Genomic DNA, 18,905 nt, shown 5'->3' with positions numbered 1-18,905 from the left:
ATAGAGAATAATACATTTAAGCAGGTAATTTAAACCTTTGTAAATATGGCCTGTACCCACCACTATAAGACGGGTTCTGCACCATGAATAGCGGATGAGATAAGAAAATGTGCATCTGACCCAGTAAAAGGAGTAACACAAAATATTAGTGTTTCAGAATGTAACAACAGGATTATAGTTGAATAAATGTTTTGTTTTTTTGGGGATTTTTTTTGTTCAAGAATAAATTAAATTGTGATTTGTTGTTCAATAAATAAAAAAATATAAAATAAGGGAAAAATATATAAAACATCCCCTGAAAATAAGCCCCAGAGTAAAAAATAAAATAAGACCCAGTCTCATTTTTAAAGAAACAAGGAAGTCACACCGTAAAAGCCCAAATAAGCAATGGAACATCCAGTGCTGCTGCCTTTTCATATGTCCTGGCACCAAGTATTAGGGTTCTAAAGTAACAATGTATCTTTTAATAGCGACAAGTAAAATTGTGTATCTGTATATAACAAGCGACGTTCAGTTGATATAACAACTCGGTCAACTCTTTTTACCCCTTAACATACCTTGACAGATACAGTATATCCATTATGAAGTAGGGCAGGGGATGTGGAGCTGGCTCAGCAGTCGAGCCTGCTACCCACGTGGCAGATGCCGGCTAAATAAAATAGCCAGCATCTCTGTCTAACAGCTGCGACTGGAGCTGAGCTCTGCTCCCTGCTGTTAGCCATTTAGATTCTGCTATCAATCTCTCATTTTAAAGCCTCCTTCACACCTCCATTTCTCTAGTACCTATGTTGTCCATTTTCACAAGTACTGGAGACGTGTTCACAAACATTCTAATTAAAAATCAATGGGAATCTTCACACCTTTGTGTTTTTTCACACAGACCTTTCTCACAGTCCATGTGAAACACCTGCGCTTCCGTGTGACTCACACGGAGACAAGTCCATTTTTTTTCCTGCAGCACGGATAGCATCCGTGTGATACGTACCGGAAATAAACGGAAGATATTGAAAGAATGGTTTATTATGTTTATGAGATGTTCAAAGATCAATAATATATATATATACATACATATATATATATATATATATATATATATATATATATATATATATATATATATATATATATATATAATTATATATATATATAATTATAGAGAGAGAGAGACATAGATTGATTATTGGCTTGTACAGGAATTTAGCAGATTTAATAACTAATTTAAAAAAAAGAATGAATTGGGGTCCCCCGTAATTTCATAACCAGCACAGGTCAAGGAGCAGCTGTGGGCTGCATTCCTCAGCTAACAGTTGTAACTTATCTGATTATGAAAAATAGAGGGGATCCCACACTGTTTTTTTTTTTTTAAATTATTTAAGTAAATAATTTAAATTAAAAAAAAAAAGTCGTTGGGTCTCCCCCTTTTTTAATATCCAGCCAAGCTACAGCAGGCAGCTATTGACTGGTATTATCAGGCTGGGAAGATCCAAGGTCATTGGGCCCTTCCCAGCCTAAAAATAGCAGCCCGCAGCCACTCCAAAAGTGGCACATCCAGATGCACCAATTCTGGTGCTGTACCCAGCTCTTCCCATTTGCCCTGGTGTGGTGACAGCCACGGTAATGTTTCATGGTGTTGATGTCTGCTGTGAATTGACAGCTGGCAACAAGCCTTGGTGTTAGTAATCGGTGGGCATCTATCAGACACCCCCATTACTAATCCAGTAGAACTAAACAGAAAAAAGAACTCAAAACAATATTTTATTTCAAAGAACACCCCTCTCCCCGACTCGAACCCTCATTCATCAATTTATGAAAAAAGTTAAAAAAAATGAATAAAAAATCTTGAAGTTCCTCCATAATCCACATGGAGGTCCCACGAAGTTCCACAAAAGCGAACCTGAAGGACATAGAAAAGAGAGAATTAGTAAACAAAGACCAGAGACAACCTCATTCATCATTTATTCCCCATCAAAATCCCCAGCAAGTTCTCCGTAATCCATATGGAGGTTCCACAAAGTTCCCAGACTCAGTGTCCCAGCCTATGAAGAATCTTCATAGAACAAGCCCTAAAGGCTAGGACAGCAGCCATTGCTGGCTCTCACGCTGCGCTGTGTGAGAATCACCGCCAGCAGTGAACTACGTTGACCTCATGAGGTCACCATAGTTCAGTGCAGGTGGATCACACAGTAGCGTGCAAACCATCAGCAGCTGTGACGAGTGATGATGTCATGAGCTCATCGCAGTTCACTGCTGCGGTTCTCACAAAAAGTATCGTGAGAGATGGCAGCACAGAACTGCGGTTACCTGCATAATGTCACTGCACATCAAAGCAAGAGGGTAATACAGTAGCGTGAGAAGTCCTGGAGGCTGTGATGAGCGGTGACGTCATGAGTTCACAACAGTGCAGTGCCACCGTCTCTCGTGATACTTTGTGTGACAACTGCAGTGAACTCATGACACCACCATACGTCATGACGCCACCACTCTCAACTTGTGGGGAATTCTAAGCCCCACCCCTTTCTACTCAGAAACTCCACCTTATGTAAATTAGCTCAAAGCACCTCTCTTTTTAGGACCTAATTTCTAAAGGACGTCTGTGAAAATCAAGACTTTTTGCAAGCGTGGTATACGTATATCACATATCTATAGGCCCTTGCCAGAGAGTTCATGTCTTCCAACTAGTTTACTGTTAGGGTCTTCATTTAAAAAAGCAGAAAAAATGCACACAAAAAAAATATCCCGACACTTCCTCCATTAATCTCCTCCTTTTCCTCGTTTTTTATTTTGTTACATATCAGTATTAAACCGAAAAATATATAAAGATACAACAATATCTTTGTGTGTCTCAAGAGATCATCCATATCCTGCATCCTCATACTCATTGTCCTGTTTATGGCTGCAGCAGGAGCCTCCCCCCACTTCCCTGTCTATATTAGGACAATAGATTACTAAGCCACACCCCCTTTAAAGAGACCAGTCTGGAACCTTTTCTCTGTTTGATTTCTACAAGATTATCAGAAAAACAGTGAGGGGAAACATTATCATTTTCTTGCATCCTCATACTCTCTGTCCTGTTTATGGCTGCAGTAGGAGCCTCCCCTCACTGCCCTGTCCATATTAGGACAATAAATTACTAAGCCACACCCCCTTAAAGAGACAGGGCTGGAATTGATGAACTCATTTTCTTTGTTGGATTTCTACAAGATTAACAGAAAAACAGTGAGGGATACATTATCATTTTCCTGCATTCTCATACTCTTTTCTGTTTATGGCTGCAGCAGAAGCCTCCCCCCACTTCCATGTCTATATTAGGGCAATAAATTACTAAGCCTTACCCCCTTAAAGAGACAGGGCTGGATTGATCAACCCATTTTTCTTTGTTGGATTTCTACAAAATTATCAGAAAAACAGTGAGGGAAACATTATCATTTTCCTGCATTCTCATACTCTTTTCTGTTTATGGCTGCAGCAGAAGCCTCCCCCCACTTCCCTGTCTATATTAGGACAATAGATTACTAAGCCCCACCCCCTTAAAGAGACAGGGCTGGAATTGATCAACTCATTTTCTCTGTTTTAATTCTACAAGATTAACAGAAAAACAATGAGGGAAACATCATTTTCCTGCATCCTCATACGCTTTCTTGTTTATGGCTACAGCAGGAGCCTCCCCCCACTTCCCTGTTCATATTAGGACAATAAGTTACTAAGCCACACCGTCTTAAAGAGACAGGGCTGGAATTGATCAACCCATTTTCTCTGTTGGATTTCTACAAGATTAACAGAAAAACAGTGAGGGAAACATTATCATTTTCCTGCATCCTCATACTCTCTTTCCTGTTTATGGGTGCAGCAGGAGCCTCCCCTCACGGCCCTGTCCATATTAGGACAATAAATTACTAAGCCCCACCCCCTTAAAGAGACAGGGCTGGAATTGATCAACCCATTTTCTCTGTTGATTTTCTACAAGATTATCAGAAAAACAGTGAGGGAAACTTTATAATTTTCCTAGGTTTTTATTTTAGCGATTGATTGGGGGGCGATCCAGCTAGAAGACCGGGGTGAACTTTATCAAATCGGTTGGATCCCTTTAAATTTTAAGTGCAGGTATAAAACCTTTTTTATTTAGTTCTATTTTAACATATCGGAATTTATTGGAATGTTTTTTATTTTTAGATCCTGCGTTAGGTAGTAGATTTGCATTTTTTACCTGCGCGGAGCATAAGCCCATACATATGTGCGCCCTAATTTAAATTATTTATGACTAAATTAACAACCTATAAAGATTTGTTGTTACAAAGAAAAAAAGTAAAAAAATAAAAAATGAAAAAACTTAAAAAAAAAAAAATGTTCCCCTGCTGTCAAGCAAGGAAGAAATGAAAATGTTCATTTTGGATGGCTGCTGTCACTCAGCCAGTTAAGCCTCCCGAAATAATTCACCGCATCTCATCTGTCAACTCCTCGTTATGTAAGCCGCTTCTTCTTCCCGAGAGAAGGGAGATATTTTACCCATGAGACCCCAATGGAACTTTTGAAAGAAAAAAAAAAATACCGTAATAAAGTTACGGGTTTTTTTTGTGGTTCCCTGTGGCGGTATTTTTTATTTATTTTTTTTATTTCCCCCCCCCCCCCCAAACTCCTCGGAGAGCACGTTCCATTCATTAACAGACTCGGAAATACTATCGTACATCCCCTCGCTGTAAATTCCTCAGCTCCTCTTGTCTGTTATCTGACAATTTGCACCTTCGGAAATTGGCACATCCGCAGCCGCTACATGTATCTGATTGTGAACGTCTCCCTTTCCGCAGGTTCTGCGGGATCACGAGCTGCATCTGGATGAGGAGCAATTTAACGTCTTAACAAAAAAATTGGGATTTACAAAGGAAGGGCTCAGCTATCTGGATTTTGTATCGTTATTCGAAGGTAAAGTTGCTCATAATAACAGCCCCGTCGTTGATATCAAAGCTTAATGCCTTTACAGTAGCAGAAAAAGCTTAAAGGGAAACTTTACCCATCACTTCTTGGTTGCAAAATGGTAAAATATCACTTAAAGACATGGTCGAATGTGCGGGCACCCTTAAAAATGAATAATTTCTCCCAGAATATTGTTGCATTTACACACGTTTTGTTATTCACACGTTTATATCCTTTGTGTGTATTGGAACAACACAAGAAAAAAAAAGGCAAATTGGACAGAATTTCACCCACAATTCCAAAAACAACCTAGTCAAAATTGTTGGCACCCTCAACTTTGCTCTTTGGAATAAATAACTGCAATCAATCGCTTCCTATAACCGTCCACAAGCTTCTTACTCCTCTCACCTGGAATCTTGGACTCTTCTTTATAAACTGCTCCAGGTCTCTCATATTTGAAGGTCTTGTCTTGTCTTGTCCCGTCTTGTCTTGTCTTGTCTTGTCTTGTCCCGTCTTGTCTTGTCTTGTCCCGTCTTGTCTTGTCTTGTCTTGTCTTGTCCCGTCTTGTCTTGTCCCGTCTTGTCTTGTCTTGTCCCGTCTTGTCTTGTCCCGTCTTGTCTTGTCTTGGCCCGTCTTGTCTTGTCCGGTCTTGTCTTGTCCCGTCTTGTCTTGTCCCGTCTTGTCCCGTCTTGTCTTGTCCCGTCTTGTCCCGTCTTGTCTTGTCCCGTCTTGTCCCGTCTTGTCTTGTCTTGTCCCGTCTTGTCTTGTCCCGTCTTGTCCCGTCTTGTCCCGTCTTGTCCCGTCTTGTCTTGTCTTGTCTTGGCCCGTCTTGTCCCGCCTTGTCTTGTCCCGCCTTGTCTTGTCCCGTCTTGTCTTGTCCCGTCTTGTCTTGTCTTGTCCCGTCTTGTCTTGTCCCGTCTTGTCTTGTCTTGTCCCGTCTTGTCTTGTCTTGTCCCGTCTTGTCTTTTCCCGTCTTGTCTCGTCTTGTCCCGTCTTGTCCCGTCTTGTGTTGTCTTGTCCCATCTTGTCCCATTTTATCCCGTCTTCTCTTGTCTTGTCCCATCTTGTGTTGTCTTGTCCCGTCTTGTCTTGTCCCTTCTTGTCTTGTCTTGTCCCGTCTTGTCTTGTCTCGTCTTGTCTTTTCCCGTCTTGTCTTGTCTTGTCCCATCTTGTGTTGTCTTGTCCCGTCTTGTCTTGTCTTGTCTCGTCTTGTCTTGTCCCGTCTTGTCTTGTCCCGTCCCGTCTTGTCCCGTCCCGTCTTGTCCCGTCTTGTCTTGTCCCGTCTTGTCTTGTCCCGTCTTGTCTTGTCCCGTCTTGTCTTGTCCCGTCTTGTCTTGTCCCGTCTTGTCTTCTCCCAACATTAATTTTAAGATCTCTCCACAGGTGTCAATGGGATTTAGATCCGGACTCATTGCTGCCACTTTTCCAGCGCTTTGTTCCATCCATTTCTGGTTCTTCTTGAAGTGTTTGGGGTCATTATCCTGTTGGAAGACCCATGACCTAGGACACAAACCCAGCTTTCTGACATTGAGCTCTACATTGCCACCCAAAGCCTTTGGTAATCTTCAGATTTCATGATGTCTTGGACACAGTCAAGGCCCCCAGTGCTGGAGGAAGCAAAACAACCCCAAAAAATCTCTGAACTTCCACCATATGTGACTGTAGGTCTTGTGTTCTTTTCTTTTGTAGGCCTCATTACATTTTTGGTAAACAGTAGAATCAAGTGCGTTACCAAACAGCTCTATCTTGGTCTCATCTGTTCACAAGTCGCTTTCCCAGAAGGATTTTGGTCACTCGCTTACATTTTGGCAAAGTGCGGTCTAGCTATTTTATGTCTGTGTCAGCAGTGGGGTCCTCCTGGGTCTCCTTCATAACGTTTAATTTCATTCAAATGTGGACGGATAGTTCACGCTGACACTGACGCCCCCTGAGTCTGCAGAACAGCTTTAATTTCTTTGTAATTCGATTGGGACGACTTATCCATGATCTGGGCTATCCTGCATTTCATCAATTTTTCTCTGCCATCCACATCCAGGGAGATTAGCTACAGTGCCATGGGTTGTAAATTACTTGATTATGTTGCGCACCATGGACAAAAGAACATAAAGTTCTCTGGCTATGGACTTGTAACCTTGAGATTGTTGATTGTTGTGAATACATTTGGACTATGTTCCAGTTTGGGGCTCCCTCTTGTAGTCAGTACTGGTAGTGAAGTTTGCTTGTTTGCAGACAGCTGGGGATGATTGGCAATCAGGTTCTTTTGACTGGGCCTATATAACTGAGTAGTGTTCTCTTGTTCCTGGCCAGTGCTCAATGTTGTCTCCTGTGTGCTAAGGACATTCTGAAGCCAGCCCTTCTTTCTGTGTCTACCAGAACTCCTTTCAGATAAGTTTGGTCCTTGTACCTCTGTTGGTGGTTTCCACCTTCTGTTTGTTTTCTGTTTAGGTACTAAGGCTTATTCCTATTTTGCTTGTGTGGAGTTCTTGGGGAAGTTGGATTATTCCCTGCTGCGAATGTCTGTGTACCTTGCTCCATTTTCAGCTATGTATTTTGTTTTGTCATGCTTGTTACTAATTTCAGTCCCTCCACTATATTAGTGTTTTGTTTGGATCCCAGTAACACCAGAGTACTGATATAGTGGGGGAGAGTCCATGTGGGATTAGTATTTTTCCATATCAGGTGTGTTGGTTCTTTTTCTAGGGTATTGCATGGCTGCAGACAGTGCTCTTTTCTGTCCTTTCCTATTTAGATAGTTTGGGCCTCATCTTTGCTGAATCTGTTTTCTACCTGTGTATTGTGTGTTCCTAAATCACCGTAATCTTTATATGTGGGGGGCTATCTATATCTTTGGGGACTGCTCTGAGGCAGATTAGCCTTTCCTGTATTTCTCTCTGTAGGAATAATTAGTCCTCCGTCCGTGTCAAGGCGACCAGGTCATCGCAGGCACGTCCCACGGCTACTTCTAGTTGTGTGTTAGTGGTAGGTCTGCAGTTCGCTGAGATTCCAACCACTCTGGTACATTCTGGGTTTCCTAGTTTTTGTCCCTCTTCTGATCCTCCTCGGTCACTGAATCATAACAGTTGATATTTTTCAAAAATTTTGGTTTTTAAGTACTCCGACAGTTCTTTTCTCCTCTTTCTGTTCTCCATGTTTAGTGTGGCGCACACAAACACACAATGCAAAGATTGAAACAACTTCTTCCCTTTTTATATGGTTTCAGGTGGGATTTTCATATTGCCCACACCTGTTATTTGCCAAAGGTGAGTTTGACCGAGCATCACATGCTTGAAACAAAGTTGTCTACCCACAATTATGGAAAGGTGCCAACAATTTTTCCAGCCCATTTTGGGGGTTTTGTGTGAAATCATGTCCAAGTTGCTTTTTTTCTGTTTTTTGTTTTTTGTTGTTTTTTTTTTCCAATACACACGGAGGAAATAAACCTGTGTAATTGCAATGATTTTCTGGGAGAAATACTTAATTTTCGGCAACAATTGCAAGGGTGCCAACAATTTTGGCCATGAGTGTATCTTTTTTTTTTTTTGTTTTGTCCCAAGACACATAATTTTCTTTTAACATTTACTAAATTTTACCTCTAGAGGGCAGAGCTTTGTTGTCACATGACTGTATGTGTTTAAAGGCAAAATTGTGCGGTGAAATGGATGGGGTCTGGCACATTACACAGGGTCTGTCATCTGTCCTGTTCCTCTAAAAAATGTATGAATCATACTGGGTGTTACCATTTGGGGGTGTCCTTTGATTCTGGCATCCCTGATTGGATGGTGTGAAGGTGCAAACTGTGTAGGGACAAACCCCTTTTACAAGGGCAACGATAGTCGTCAATTACCTCATAAATTTCTTGGAGCAATAATTAAGTAAAAGCACAACAAGGAGTTATGAGAAATGATGCCTCAAAATTGTTCGAACACATCACTACGTAGTAGAGCAGCTGCACAAGATCACATGGCTGCAAGAGTGCATAAACTGTCTGTCTGACACAGCCAGACTCCCCATAGAGAAGGCAGAGATGGTTTATTACCAATTCTGCCTTCCCAATCTCTGTATACACAGTGCTGAACAAGAAAGATGCTTCAGAATTGTTCTAAAAAAATCACTGCATATTAGAGCAGCTGCACAAGATCACATGGCTGCAAGAAGGGAAAAGCTGTCTGTCTGACACAGCCGGACTCCCCATAGAGAAGGCAGAGATGGTTTATTACCAATTCTGCCTTCCCAATCTCTGTATACACAGTTCTGAACAAGAAAGACGCTTCAGAATTGTTCTAAAAAAAAATCACTTGATAGTAGAGCAGCTGCACAAGATCACATGGCTGCAAGAGGGGAAAAGCTGTCTGTCTGACACAGCCTGACTCCCCATAGAGAAGGCAGAGATGGTTTATTACCAATTCTGCCTTCCCAATCTCTGTATAAACAGTGCTGAACAAGCTTTGTGTATACAGTATAGGAAGCATTGACAGTGCTTCCTTCTCCAGACCCAAAGATCATGTTATCACCGGGTTCAGGGGCAGGAAGGGAACAAGAGCTTCTCAATCCTAGGAGATCCAGGCAGCTCCACTGGATTTACCCCATGACTGGGGCTTATATACTAGCTTCAATTACAGGGAAAATCAGTGAAAAATAAATGTTTCTATGACCCCTAAACTGAGCCTGATGAAGAGACCTGAGTAGTCTCGAAACCTTGCTATATATTACCATCTTTTCAGTTAGCCATTATTCAGTATCAACCACTGAGGACTCTCAGTTCTTTTAAACAATTTTTCTTATCTCTTGGCTAACACGGTACAAGGATATATTTCACCTATGACCCCCAACAATATTTTATGAATTTATGTAGGGAAATAAATAATTGAATAAATTAATTAATAAAATTCAGAAAAATAAAAAAAAAAAATGATAAAAATTGTTAATAGCCTCGCCCCCATTAAAAAAAAAAAGTAAAAAAAAAATATTTTCTTTTTGTCCCCATGATATTTGTAAAAAAATAACAAAATAGAAATAATTTGCAAACCACAAAAAACATTGCAGCACCTTAAGGTTCTCAGAATGGCCCCATTTAATGTAGCCTGTAACTTAGAGGGATCCATCCTAAAACCAGAAGCGGAAATGATGTAATCCAGAAATGGAAGTTCCTGAACAGCAAAGAACTTAGGCCTCACGTATCATAATAAAAAATGCAAAAATTGAATATTCGAAAGAGAAAAACATTTACGGCTCTTAAAACCGAAAATATTCCTGGTTGGTAATAGTGGCATACCTCACCCCCTGTGTCATTTCCCTGCAAAATTAATATAAAATATTTTTTGTGATTTACATTGTACAATTTTCAGCCCTTTGCAGCCTGTTTTCCTCCGACAGCGTCTCTGTAAATGATGTGAGAAAATATGTGTCAATAAAATATGTATTAAAACTGTGTTTAAAGAGGTTGCACCGCCACTAAATTCCATATTCACTGTTAGATCGTAACGTTTGCCATTTACATGCTGTTAAAAAAATGATCCAATGAGGAATAACGTAGCTACCTTGAGTTCCAAATAAAAAACAATGAGTATGTAAAAAAAAAATAACCTGAGTACCAGTGGACACACATGCTCAGTCACACTCCCGCCATCCAGGTCTCTGCATAGGAGCCAAAAGAAATGCTTATCAGAATGGAGCAGAACCTGTGTAATAGTATGGTAGTATAGCTGAGAAGACGCCTATAAGAAAAAGTTATATTGTCAGCTTCCATAGGGGGAAGGAGACTTATTTTGCATATTGGCTTTGCCTGCAATAGAATATATTGTCAGCTGCTAGAGGGGGAAGGAGACTGATTTTGCTCACAGACCTTGGCTGCAATAAAATATATTGTCAGCTGCTAGAGGGGGAAGGAGACTGATTTTGCTCACAGGCCACACCTACAAAAGAACATTGTCAGCTACTAGAGGGGGAAGGAGACTAATTTTGCTAATAGGCCACGCCTGCAATAAAATATATTGTCAGCTGCTAGATGGGGAAGGAGACTGATTTTGCTAATAGGCCATGCCTGCAATAAAATATATTGTCAGCTGCTAGGGGGGGAAGGAGACTGATTTTGCTAATAGGCCACGCCTGCAATAAAATATATTGTCAGCTGCTAGATGGGGAAGGAGACTGATTTTGCTAATAGGCCATGCCTGCAATAAAATATATTGTCAGCTGCTAGGGGGGGAAGGAGACTGATTTTGCTAATAGGCCACGCCTGCAATAAAATATATTGTCAGCTGCTAGAGGGGGAAGGAGACTGATTTTGCTCACAAGCCATGCCTGCAATAAAATATATTGTCAGCTGCTAAAGGGGGAAGGAGACTGATTTTGCTAATAGGCCACGCCTGCAATAGAATATATTGTCAGTTGCCAGAGAGGGAAGGAGACGGATTTTGCTAATAGGCCACACCTGTAATAAAATATATATTGTCAGCTGCTAGAGGGGGAAGGAGACTGATTTTGCTAATAGGCCACACCTACAATAAACCATATTGTTAGCTGCTAGAGGGGGCAGGAGACGGATTTTGCTCACAGGCCAAACCTACAAAAAAAACATATTGTCAGCTGCTAGAGGGAAAGGAGACTGATTTTGCTTATAGGCCACGCCTACAAAAAAAACAAAGACAAAATATTTATAAAGGTTATTTTTAATGCTAGAAATATTGTAAATTAGTTTTAAAAGTTTATTATTCTGAGTATATTTTATTCTTAGTCCCATCGGGGGATGGACCCGGGGAGAGGTTACATAATAGGCCCAACCATCGAGTGAATAAGGCCAAGTGTCATTACATGACCGCGGAAGAGTGTCTCAGCCAGATGCTGGATAAGCTAAGAGAAGGGTATGGGGTGAGTATGAATGTATATTATGGGGGACTGACGGGGTCAAGCTTTTCATGGGACATCAACAGTTGCAAAGTTTTTGTTGCACAGTTCTCATAGCTCTTACAGAGTTTATACAGAAGGTGCCACATCGGGCTCTAACCACCCTGCAGCCAAACTTGTGTGCTCTGAAACCTCGTCACCAGTCTGATTTTCTGATCTTTAGGACACCTACAGCGCTTTTTACAAAATGGACAGCAATCGGGATGGCCTCATCACAATGCATGACTTCCGCCACCTGCTGGACAGCTTCATGTTCATTATCAATCAGAAGGAATACGAGCGTCTCCTCCACCTCCTTGGACTGAATCTAATGTCCACTCTAAATTATACAGAGTTCCTTAATTTGCTACAAAGGCAGGAGAAAGAAGACTATCCGCCATGGCTGAACTCCTTCTACAGGTACGTATATCTATACACCTATGTCTGGACTGATGTCCAGACTGGTTACTCATGTAGACAACTGACCCCGTTATGGTACGGCCGCTTTACTGCGGTATTTTTAGCTCTAGTCTCACAGAGAATACTCCTTAAAAACACTTTTTATTGGTATGTATTAGTTTTTGCTAGTTCAGAAGTTTCAGGGATTCTATCAGCGCTGGTGAGACTAAAGCAAGTTTGTAACTTCAAACTCTCTCTCAAAAATCTCCAATCCCAAAGGGTGGACTCTCTATTATATACTACATACAAATCATGCATAACTGTGGCTGTTTCTAAAATAGTAACAACTAGCAGAATACATAGCAACATAGTAAATACAGACACTCCCAGCATCCACTCAGCTTAGCCAAACTTATCTGTCTTCGTACAACAAGTAAGAATGGGTCTTTGTCTTCATACAACAAGTGAGAATGGGTCTTTGTCTTCATACAACAAGTGAGAATGGGTCTTTGCCTTCATACTCCAAGTGGGGGGCGGGTCTTTGCCTTCGTACAACAAGTGGGGATAAGTCTTGGTCTTCGTACACCAAGTGGGGGTGGGTTTTTGTCTATGTACAACAAGTGGGGGTGGGTTTTTGTCTACGTACAACAAGTGGGGGTGGTTTTTGTCTACGTACAACAAGTGGGGGCGGGTCTTTGTATTCATACAACAAGTGGGGGTGGGTTTTTGTCTATGTACAACAAGTGGGGGTGGGTTTTTGTCTATGTACAACAAGTGGGGGTGGGTTTTTGTCTACGTACAACAAGTGGGGGTGGGTTTTTGTCTACGTACACCAAGTGGGGCAGATCTTTCCCTTTGTACAACAAGTGGGGGCGGGTCTTTGCGTACAACAAGTGGGGGCAGGTCATTGTCTGCGTACAACAAGTGGGGGCGGGTTTTTGTCTTCATACAAGTGGGAATGGGTCTTTGCCTTCGTACACCAAGTGGGGATAAGTCTTTGTCTTCGTACACCAAGTGGAGGCGGGTTTTTGTCTATGTACAACAAGTGGGGGTGGGTCTTTGTCTTCATACAACAAGTAGGTATGGGTCTTTGTCTTTGTACACCAAGTGGAGGCGGGTTTTTGTCTATGTACAACAAGTGAGGGCGGGTCTTTGTCTTCATACAATAAGTGGGAATGGGTCTTTGTCTCTATACAAGGAGTGAGAATGGGTCTTTGCCTTCGAACACCAAGTGGGGGGCGGGTCTTTGACTTCGTACAACAAGTGGGTATCGGTCTTTGTCTTCGTACAACAAGTGGGAATGGGTCTTTGTTTCTATACAGTAAGTGAGGTTGTGTCTTTGTCTCCCTATAGGAAGTGGGGGCGGTTTTGTTCTGAGTGGATCCTGTCTTGTTATACTGCTGTATGGTCTTGGCCGCCGTACTTCAACTCAGTGTCAGGGTGCTGACAATCTTCTTATAGCCTCGGCCATCTTTATGTGGCGCAACAATTCTACTTTCAGATCCTCAGAGAATTCTTTGCCATGAGGAGCCATGTTGAGCTTCCAGTGACCAGTATGAGGGAGTGTGTGAGAGATAACACCAAATGTAACACCCCTGCTCCCCATTCATATCCGAGATCTGGTAACACTATTGAGTCACATGACACCGGGTAGGGAAAACGGCTAATTGGGCACAATGTGGCCATTGTCACTTAGGGGTGTACTCACTTCTGTTGCCAGCAGTTTAGACATTAATGGCTGTGTGTTGAGTTATTTAGAGGACACATTTACCCTGTTATACATGCTGCGCACTGACACTGTACATTTCTAGCTCCACACCACAAACACAGATCTGGGGGAGCTGATGTGACCGCGGGTTAACTCTTCCTTTCTGGTGACATTATTTTCCATTATTTGCAGACTACTACGTTGCTTTGCAGGATAATTGCCGTCCGTGCATCCGCTGACATATTGCAGAAGCCGTTCTGCCTCCAGCTCACACATGAATACATCTCTGTTAATTAATACCAACTCTTTCCATTTCTCGAAGGCCCAAACAAAGCCAGGACTGCGCGGATCTGGCCTGCGAGCAGGCTCATTACTATCTCGTTACAAAGGCACAAGGCAGATGGCACGACTTAGCCAAGGTAAAAGGGAAAAAAAATTAAAAAATGTGTGACTTTATTCATTAATCCAGTGCTTGTTCGCAGCGTCAGCAGCTCTGCGCCGACACCTCGTCCTCCGGGTACGCGTCTATCAGCTGGAGAAATGACAGATTTATTCAAGCGACATCCAATAGGGACCAAAAACAGTCCATAAGGGGTTAAAGGAGTTTGTTTTTTTAGGAAATTCATCACCCTGATAGATCGGGTGTTCACTGACATTGCACCCATTACTAGACCCAGAATCCATTGTGCACTTCCCATAGGAGGAGCCGCACCAGGGCAGTCGGGAAGAGCTGGGCAAAGCACCAGAATTGGTGCATCTAATGGATGCGCTACTTCTGGGGCGGCTGCGGGCTATTTTTTATGGGCATTTTTAAATATACATCTTGATTGTACCTCCCAAAATTGTAAAAGAGATAAGTGAAATATTTGTACTCTAAGCCTCATCCCTATTCCCCGACCCATTTAATTGTGTCCACACACACTTTCTTTTTCGCTCCTAATTGGGAGACCCAGACAGTGGGTGTATAGCTACTGCCTCTGGAGGCCGCACAAAGAACTACACTTAAAAGTGTAAGGCCCCTCCCCTTCTGGCTATACACCCTCCCGTAGGAGTACGGATTCCTCAGTTTTAGCTTTGTGCGCAGGAGGTCAGACACGCACGCATAGCTCCATTGTTTTTAGTCAGCAGCAGCTGCTGACTATGTCGGATGGAAGAAAAGAGGGCCCATACAGGGCTCCCAGCATGCTCCCTTCTCACCCCACTGTATGTCGGAGGTGTTTGTAAGGTTGAGGTACCCATTGCGGGTACGGCGGCAGGAGCCCACATGCTGATTCCTTCCCCATCCCTTTTTACAGGGCTCTGGGTGAAGTGGGATTTACTGGTCTCCAGGCACTGAGACCGTGCTCCATCTACAGCCCCTGGAGAAGATGCTGGATGGAGCGGAGTACATCAGGGACATGGCCCTGCTTCCTCAAGGTACTCTGTGTCCCCGTGCATTGGCGCTCACACCGCAGCATGCTGGGTGTTGTAGTGCGCCGGGGGACATCAGCGCTACGGCGCTTGTGCCATGGCCTCATTCAGCTTCGCTGAAGCAGGCACACTTCTGGGAATCGGTCGCGCCGGCCGCTGGGACTGCGGCGCGGCTGGCACTTGTGGTGCGCCGGGGACTTCAGCGCGGCCCGCGCTTTTACGGCGGCCGCGCTGATAACTCGAGTCCCCGGCTTTTGCGGCCTGCTTCCGTTCGTTCCCGCCCCCAGACCTGCCAGTCAGGAGAGGGGCGGGACGCTGGCCACTTCTGGGAATCGGTCGCGCCGGCCGCTGGGACTGCGGCGCGGCTGGCACTTGTGGTGCGCCGGGGACTTCAGCGCGGCCCGCGCTTTTACGGCGGCCGCGCTGATAACTCGAGTCCCCGGCTTTTGCGGCCTGCTTCCGTTCGTTCCCGCCCCCAGACCTGCCAGTCAGGAGAGGGGCGGGACGCTGGTCAGTGCATCAGCGCCGAGGGCTGGAGTCGTTTTTACATACTCCAGCCCTCACAATCGGCACAGAGGGGACACTGTTTCCCGCACTTTTGTTTGGAAACTCCCACGGACCGCCCCTCTCCACAGACGCCGGCAGCCATTCCTGCTGACACGCTGAGCTGCAGAGGGGAGCCGGGGAGACCCAGACAAGGAATTCTGCGCCTCTTACCCGCTATTCAGCGGGCGGTAAGCAGCCCTCAGGGCTCACCCCCTCTTGTGCCAGTAGTATTCTTAGTATTTTGTTTCTACAAATACTGGGTATTACATAGCGCTGGTCGCCCTTTGGCTATAGACTCTCTCACATTGCAGAGAGCCAGCAGCATGTCGTCCGTAAAACGCAAGGGTGCCAAGGCACAGACATTATATGCTTCCTGCACCGCATGTGGGACTTTTCTACCGGCAGGCTCCACGGACCCCCATTGTGTGCAGTGCTCGGCCCCTGCGGCGCTTGCACAGTCGGGACCTCTGCTGGACGTGACCCAGGGTGTACCACCTGTGAATGCTGTCCAGGTGACAGGAACTGAGTTTGCAGCTTTTGCTGACAGAATGTCTCTCACTATGTCACAAATTCTTGACACATTGCGAGCTAGGCCTGTACTTCAGGCCACGGACACTGTGCAATCATTGCCCCCTGGTCCCCCTCAGCTGAATTACCTCCAAGCTCCGGGACGGGCACATACACCTCAGGGTGAAGACTCTGACTCGGACGATGGCCCCGGGCAGCCTAAGCGGGCTCGCTATGACGGGCCTTCACATTCATCTCAATGGTCAGGATCCCAGCGAGATGAATCTATGGGTGATGAGGCGGACGTAACTGATCAGGATTCTGATCCTGGGACCGCTCTCAATCTAGATACACCAGATGGTGACGCCATAGTTAATGATCTTATATTTAACATCAATAAGATGTTAAATATTTCCCCACCAGCTCCTCTTGTAGAGGAGTCAGCTTCGCAGCACGAGAGAATCCATTTCAGATACCCTAAGCGTACATTAAGCACTTTTCTGGACCACGCTGACTTTAGAGACGCAATCCAGAAACCCCACGCTTATCCTGAAAGGCGTTTTCCTAAACGGCTTAAAGATACACGCTACCCTTTTCCCCCTGAGGTGGTCAAGGGTTGGACCCAGTGTCCAAAAGTGGATCCTCCAATTTCCAGGCTTGCAGCTAGATCCTTGGTTGCAGTTGAAGATGGAGCGGCACTTAAAGATGCCACTGACAGGCAGATGGAGCTCTGGCTGAAATCCATCTATGAAGCGATTGGAGCGTCATTAGCGCCTTCTTTTGCGGCCGTATGGGCACTCCAAGCTATCTCAGCCGGGCTTGCGCGAGTCGACTCAGTCACACGTGCATTTGCCCCGCAGGTAGCACCATTGACCTCGCAAATGGCGGCATTCGCGTCGTACGCGATTAATGCTGTTCTTGACGCTACAAGCCGCACGGCAGTGGCGTCAGCCAACTCCGTTGTTTTGCGTAGGGCCCTGTGGTTGAGACATTGGAAAGCAGATTCTCATTCCAAGAAGTGCTTAACCAATTTGCCTTTTTCTCGTGACCGATTGTTTGGAGAGCGTTTGGATGAAATCATCAAACACTCCAAGGGTAAGGACTCATCCTTACCGCAACACAGACAAAACAAACCCCAACAGAGGAAGGGTCAGTCTGGTTATCGGTCCTTTCGAGGACCGGGCAGGTCCCAATTCGCCTCGTCAAAAAAGACTCAAAAAGACCAGAGACGCTCAGATTCTTGGAGGTCTCAGTCACGCCCAAAAAGGACAGCCGGAGGAACCGTTGCCAAGACGGCGTCCTCCTGACTTGCGGTCTCCGATTCCCACACCCGCGGTCGGTGGGAGGCTTTCCCACTTTGGCGACATTTGGCTGTCACGCGTCAAAGACCGTTGGGTGAGGGATATTCTGTCTCACGGGTACAGGATAGAGTTCAGTTCTCGTCCGCCAACTCGTTTCTTCAGAACTTCTCCACCACCAGACCGAGCCGATGCTCTGTTGCAGGCGGTGGCCGCTCTAAAGGCGGAAGGAGTGGTGACCTCCGTCCCTCTTCAGGAACAAGGTCACGGTTTTTACTCCAATCTGTTTGTGGTCCCAAAAAAGGACGGATCGTATCGACCCGTCCTGGATCTAAAGTTGCTCAACAGACACGTAAAAGTCAGGAGGTTCCGGATGGAATCCCTACGCTCCGTCATAGCCTCAATGTCTCAAGGAGATTTTCTAGCATCAATAGATATCAAAGATGCGTATCTCCACGTGCCGATTGCACCAGAGCATCAGCGTTTCCTACGCTTCGTCATACACGACGAACACCTACAGTTCGTAGCGTTACCTTTCGGTCTGGCAACAGCCCCCCGGGTCTTCACCAAAGTCATGGCAGCAGTAGTAGCTGTTCTGCACTCGCAGGGTCACTCGGTCATCCCGTATCTAGACGACCTGCTTATAAAGGCACCCTCTCAAGAGGCATGCCAACACAGTCTGAAGGTGGCACTAGACACTCTCCAGAGTTTCGGGTGGATTATCAACTTTCCAAAGTCTCATCTAACCCCGACCCAATCTCTGACTTATCTTGGCATGGAGTTTCATACTCTCTCAGCGATAGTGAGGCTTCCACTGGACAAGCAGTGCTCGCTACGGACTGGAGTGCAATCTCTCCTTCAGAGCCAGTCGCACTCACTGAGGCGCCTCATGCATTTCCTAGGAAAGATGGTAGCAGCAATGGAGGCAGTCCCGTTCGCGCAGTTTCATCTGCGCCCTCTACAATGGGACATTCTACGCCAATGGGATGGGAAATCGACGTCCCTCGACAGGACTGTCTCCCTCTCTCAGACTGCCAAGGACTCTCTGCGTTGGTGGCTTCTCCCCACCTCATTGTCACAGGGAAAGTCGTTCCTTCCCCCGTCCTGGGCAGTGGTCACGACGGATGCGAGCCTATCAGGGTGGGGAGCGGTGTTTCTCCACCACAGGGCTCAGGGGACGTGGACTCAGGAAGAGTCCACCCTGCAGATCAATGTTCTGGAAATCAGAGCAATCTATCTTGCCCTGC

General features: G+C 44.8%; 1 protein-coding gene across 1 annotated transcript in view; it reads left to right on the top strand.

The window, feature by feature from the left end:
- EFCAB6 (EF-hand calcium binding domain 6) overlaps positions 1-18,905 on the top strand; it is a 182,817-nt gene that overhangs the window by 113,492 nt on the left and 50,420 nt on the right. Inside the window, exons 17-20 of the mRNA XM_075343359.1 lie at positions 4,803-4,917; positions 11,642-11,775; positions 11,975-12,210; positions 14,220-14,316. Of these exons, the coding sequence (XP_075199474.1) occupies positions 4,803-4,917; positions 11,642-11,775; positions 11,975-12,210; positions 14,220-14,316 (582 nt within the window). The remainder of the gene's footprint in view (positions 1-4,802; positions 4,918-11,641; positions 11,776-11,974; positions 12,211-14,219; positions 14,317-18,905) is intronic.

Source organism: Anomaloglossus baeobatrachus, chromosome 4, assembly GCF_048569485.1.
Source record: "Anomaloglossus baeobatrachus isolate aAnoBae1 chromosome 4, aAnoBae1.hap1, whole genome shotgun sequence".
In the NCBI taxonomy this organism is placed as follows: domain Eukaryota; kingdom Metazoa; phylum Chordata; class Amphibia; order Anura; family Aromobatidae; genus Anomaloglossus; species Anomaloglossus baeobatrachus.
The sequence above is the reverse complement of the archived record's forward strand: the minus strand, read 5'-3'. Positions and strand labels throughout refer to the sequence as shown.